This window comes from Meleagris gallopavo, unplaced genomic scaffold (assembly GCF_000146605.3).
Source record: "Meleagris gallopavo isolate NT-WF06-2002-E0010 breed Aviagen turkey brand Nicholas breeding stock unplaced genomic scaffold, Turkey_5.1 ChrUn_random_7180001835858, whole genome shotgun sequence".
NCBI lineage: Eukaryota > Metazoa > Chordata > Aves > Galliformes > Phasianidae > Meleagris > Meleagris gallopavo.
The window spans coordinates 1-4,567 of record NW_011106705.1 but is presented as its reverse complement, the minus strand read 5'-3'; the positions used below and the strand labels follow the sequence as shown (position 1 = coordinate 4,567).

The 4,567-nt window shown below is 54.0% G+C and overlaps 2 protein-coding genes across 2 annotated transcripts; both read left to right on the top strand.

Moving 5' to 3' along the window:
• Positions 1-208: 208 nt before the first annotated feature.
• LOC104915633 (splicing factor 3A subunit 2-like) lies at positions 209-1,978 on the top strand (the record flags this gene model as incomplete). Its single annotated transcript, XM_010726546.2, is given in 5 exon segments — positions 209-298; positions 597-737; positions 1,243-1,311; positions 1,494-1,608; positions 1,611-1,978. Coding segments are annotated over 5 exon segments (630 nt in total), but the record flags the coding sequence as incomplete, so codon positions are not given.
• A 1,097-nt stretch (positions 1,979-3,075) lies between these two features.
• Positions 3,076-4,560, top strand: LOC100546529 (muellerian-inhibiting factor-like; the record flags this gene model as incomplete). Its single annotated transcript, XM_010726545.3, has 2 exons — positions 3,076-3,807; positions 4,292-4,560. Coding segments are annotated over exons 1-2 (810 nt in total), but the record flags the coding sequence as incomplete, so codon positions are not given.
• Between the last annotated feature and the right edge of the window lie 7 nt (positions 4,561-4,567).

The window sequence follows — 4,567 nt, the reverse complement described above, 5'->3', positions numbered from 1 at the left end:
CACTACAAGACATGGCTTCTTTATCTCCCAGCTGTGCTCTGCAGTGCACAGTGTGTCAGTGTCTGTGCCCCACAGCAGCTGCATTTCAGTAGACACCCACAGGAACTTTGGTTGAAGACATTGTGGCATTTTATTTGATAAATGGGAAACAAAATCCTGTCATATTTTGTTCTTGGAGCTTCCTAGGGCAGAAGCAATGCTGTGCTGACCTTTATGTAATGTACTAAGCTTTCTTATTTTCTTTACAGTGACCAAACAGAGAGATCCAGAGACAGGCCAGCAGAGCCTTCTCTTCCAGGTAAGGTCACATTCTTGGTTTCTGGGTTATCCAAGTAAAAGCTTGGCTAAATGAGCAGTTCTTTGCAAGACTCATGAGGTAATAATAAAATAAAAAGAACTTATCTTGCTGGTTTGCTGTTGATAACTAAATGGAAGAATCCGTGATCGTAATTGTTGAGCTGTTTTCTTTGGCAGCAGTAAACTTTCAGTTGGGAGCTTCTCTTCTTCAGCTATTCTCGCATAGCTGAGGGGTTCCTTCTGTATGAAGGAGGAGAGCACGAGGGGGGTGTTATAAATCTGCCATAATACCCCAACAGATCGATTACCCAGAGATTGCAGAAAGCATCATGCCTCGCCATCGGTTCATGTCAGCATATGAGCAAAGGATTGAGCCCCCCGATCGGCGCTGGCAGTACCTCCTGATGGCAGCAGAGCCCTACGAAACCATCGCCTTCAAGGTAACGTTTGGGGCTGACTGATGGCAGGGAGAGTTCCCATATTTTCCAGGACATTAGTTCCCAGTGATGGCCGTCACAGGCTTGTTCTGTTCTAGCTTTTTGGGGGGTTAATGGCCTGGAAAGGAAGGTCAAGAAGACGTGGCTGGAAGTTGTTAGACTCTGCTGAGAATTACTGGAGGACTCTGGCATGAAAACCAGGCTCTGCGTTGAGCTCTGGGGAGCCATTGAATTCTCAGTGTCTGGCACAGAAAGGATCCTCCTGGGCTCTGCTCCCAGCCTTTGTGCAGATGTTGAGAGGGGTTTTTTCTGCCAGCATACTTGTCCTTGACCGATAGGGAAGTAACTCAATTCTTTGCTGCCCCCATCTCTATCTAATAACATCCGAGACGAGCGCATCTCACAAAGGCCTGAAATAACTGCTTATCTGGCGGGCTGTGGTGCTAGAAAGGGCCACTGAGCTAATCTGGTGCTACTAATAATAGCTCCCTGTTCTTCTGTGTTGCAGGTGCCAAGCAGAGAAATCGACAAAGCGGAGGGAAAGTTTTGGACCCACTGGAACAGGGAAACCAAACAGGTAGCTGGAACGTGGCAGCATCTTAAGGGTTGAAGGGGGAAGGGGGAGGGCAGAGCCTGGGGGAAAAGACAGTGGAGTCGCATCCATTTTGGCTTTGGTGCTAAAGTCGCTGATGTGTGATGGCACAAAGTTGTCCTGAGAGCTGATCGTTTCCTTCTCTTTGCTTTTTTCCCTCTCCGCAGTTCTTCCTTCAATTCCACTTCAAAATGGAGAAGCCCCCAGCTCCCCCCAACCTCCCTCCTGGCCCTCCGACCGTGAAGCGACCTCCTCCACCTCCGCTGATGAACGGATTGCCCCCAGGCCCCCTCTGCCAGACTCGATGCCTCCACCTCCTCCAGGAGGGATGACTTTGCCCCCCATGCCACCCTCTGGACCAGTACCACCTCCTCCAGTGCCACCTCAGCTGCCACCAGCGCCCGGTGTCCCTCCCCCCGCTCCTCTGCCACCCATGATGAGACCTCCCCTCCCCACGGAGGGGCCGGGCACTATTCCCCCTCCTCCTCCCTCCAACTGAAGCCTCTCCATCCCACCGGACTCGTCTGGCTCATAGCTTTTTATATGCAGGTTACAACTGATTGGGGTAAAATAGTCTTATTTTGTATGCCAGTGATTTTGATTAGATCCTGTAGATCCATTAAAAGGTTTTCACTTTTGTTTTCTCTCTTTCTTCCCGAGTAATTGGTTAAAATCTTGTTGTGTGGTCGCTTTATTTTGTCCTTCAGTGTGTAAAGCATTCCCCAGCTGGTTATGTTATCAAAATGATCCAAAGAGGACACAAAAGACAGGAGCTCCCCTGGCACCTCAGTCAGCTGCTCCTGGCTGGCAGAGCTGCATTTTCCCATCCCAACCTCACGTGCATCCCATCATGACCAGTGCATCAGCTGCTATTCAGCTGAAGTCCTTTAAGGGAGTTGGCTGGCCGTGGGCACGCAGAAGGCACTTGTGTTTTTGGCAGAATGCTGGTGAGCACAACGCCCTACGTGTGCAGCTCTCTGTCTTCCTGCTCAAATGCATTCACAATCAGCATCCCTCGTGCTGCACTCAGAAACCTCATTTTTCCTCCCAGCACTGAGCTCTGTACACCAGCTATGATGGCAGCCAGAAGCAGCACAGAAATGTCTCTTTGAAGGAAATCACATTGCTTCAAGAGCCCTTGAAAAGCACTGGGTGAGCTTTCACTGGCAGCTTAGAGAAGAATCCCCCCACCCTGCTGCTCTCTGGGCTGTTGATGCTCAACATGGGCCTCCATGCCTGAAACAACTCTGCTGAGCCTCCTGCATGCAGGCCGTGTTTGTGAGCCCTTTGGGTCTGTGCTGGGGCTGTATCCTGAGCTTCACCCTGCACGAGTCCTGGGAGCACAGAAAAGGGCTCTGCTCGTGCACTGGGATCTCGTCCACGTACACTGGCACCTGTTAGGTGCTATTCTGCACGTGTTGTGTGGCTGGAGACGTGCACAGCCTCTGTGCTCTGAGGGGGAGGCACCCAGCGGAGGGAGCTTTGGGCATTTCCTTTTTCCAAATTTCTCCCTCTTATCTTCACCCTCTCCCCCAGGTGTGGACAGCCCTCTCCTCCCAGTGTCGCTGCTGATGGGAATGGTGTGTGCCAATCCCTGCGAAACCTCCGGCCCCAGTTCCACCCTCCGCTCAAAACATCTCAACTCAAGGACACCATCCCTACAACCAAAGGGAAACAGCTTGACAGTTTTGTTTTTTTTTCTTTCTTTCTTTTCTTCAGTTTCCAATACTGGATGCTAAACCCAAAAATAGAACAGAAAAGTTCCTCTGACCCAGCCCTCCCTCCTTGGCAGCGGGGCAGCAGCCGTGTTTCGCAGGGGAGGTGTGTTGTGTGTTGGCCACTCAAGGCCACTGCTTTTAAAAGGGAGACGTGGGTCCTCCCGCACACAGAGGTGCATCGGGCGGCTCGGCGGCTGCTCTGGGTGCAGTGAAACAAGGAGGATGAAGGCGGTTCTCGGGGTGCTGCTTCCATACCTGGTGCTGCTGCTCCACTCCGCAGCTCTGCCGAGAAAAGGGACCCATGGAGCAGAGGCTGTGCTGGGGCAGAGCCTCTCAGAGGAGACGGAACTTGGAGCAAAGAGGGAAAATGTGAGCAGAGCGCGACCCGGCTCGGCGGTGAGACTGAAGATGACTGTGGCTTCTCGCCTCCTCCCTGAGCCTGCAGCAAGCTGCACACAGGCTGACGGCTCCAGCTTGCAGCCCTGGCCCTTGGGGGGGCTGGAGGGCCCCGTGTGCCGCCTGAAGATGGACAACAGTGAGGTCCCCCCATCCCACCTGGAGGTGGTGGGGGTCCTCACCCGCTATGAAAGCACCTTCATCAAGGTGCTGCGCGCCAGCTGGAAGCACCGCAACCCCGAGACCTTTGGGCTGTGCCCAGGTGGAGGTGCACAAACCGTGCTTCGACCGCTGCAGCAGCTCCAGGAGCACCTGGCAGGGCCAGGCACGGGGCTGCAGCGATTCCTTGTCCTGCATCTGGAGGAAGGTAGGAGCTGGAGGGTCGTGGTGTGGGGAAGGCCAATGCTATCGATGGGCCTGAGGTGGAGGTATGGGTGAAGAGTTGGGTTTGCAGGTTGGGTTTGCTTTAGGATAAAGCTGTACAACAGATCCTCTCCTCGTGTGCGTGTGTCAGAAGCTTTCATAGCGGTGAGCCTGCGTGCAATGAACACCCAGTGCTGCAACATCAGCGGGTTCCGCACTGCTCAGTTTGGTTCTGGAGCTGCAGCATTTCTCCCTTACTGTCCCAGTCATTGAAGTTTGGTTCTATTCTGTCCAACTGGGAAAAAACCCAACAGTGGTCCTCGGGGGTTCCCCACCAAATGGACCGTGCTGCCCTCCATCACCTGAAGCACTCATGGTTTGCCACTGATCTGAGTGATGTGAGGAGCAGAGCTCAGCCCCAGAGCCCCTTCCTCTCCCTTTGCACTGTTATGGCTGCATGCTTCACCCACCCTGTGCTCTCTTTGCAGTGAAATGGGAAGCACAGGCCTGGCTCTGGTTCAGGCTGCCGTTCCATGCAGAGGTGGGGCAGGTGCTGGGAGAGCTGCAGGTCGCTCTGCTGCTCTTCTACCCGGGCAGCCCCACAGGGAGACAGGCTGAGGGCCGCCAGGAGCTGCTGGTGGAGGGCATGGGGCTGACACAGGAGCAGGTGGGTGACCCTGGGGGGCAGGAGGAGAGGGGGGACCTTGGCTCTGCTTGCCCAGCAGCTTCGCATCCCCTTCCCTTCCCTTCCCTTCCCTTCCCTT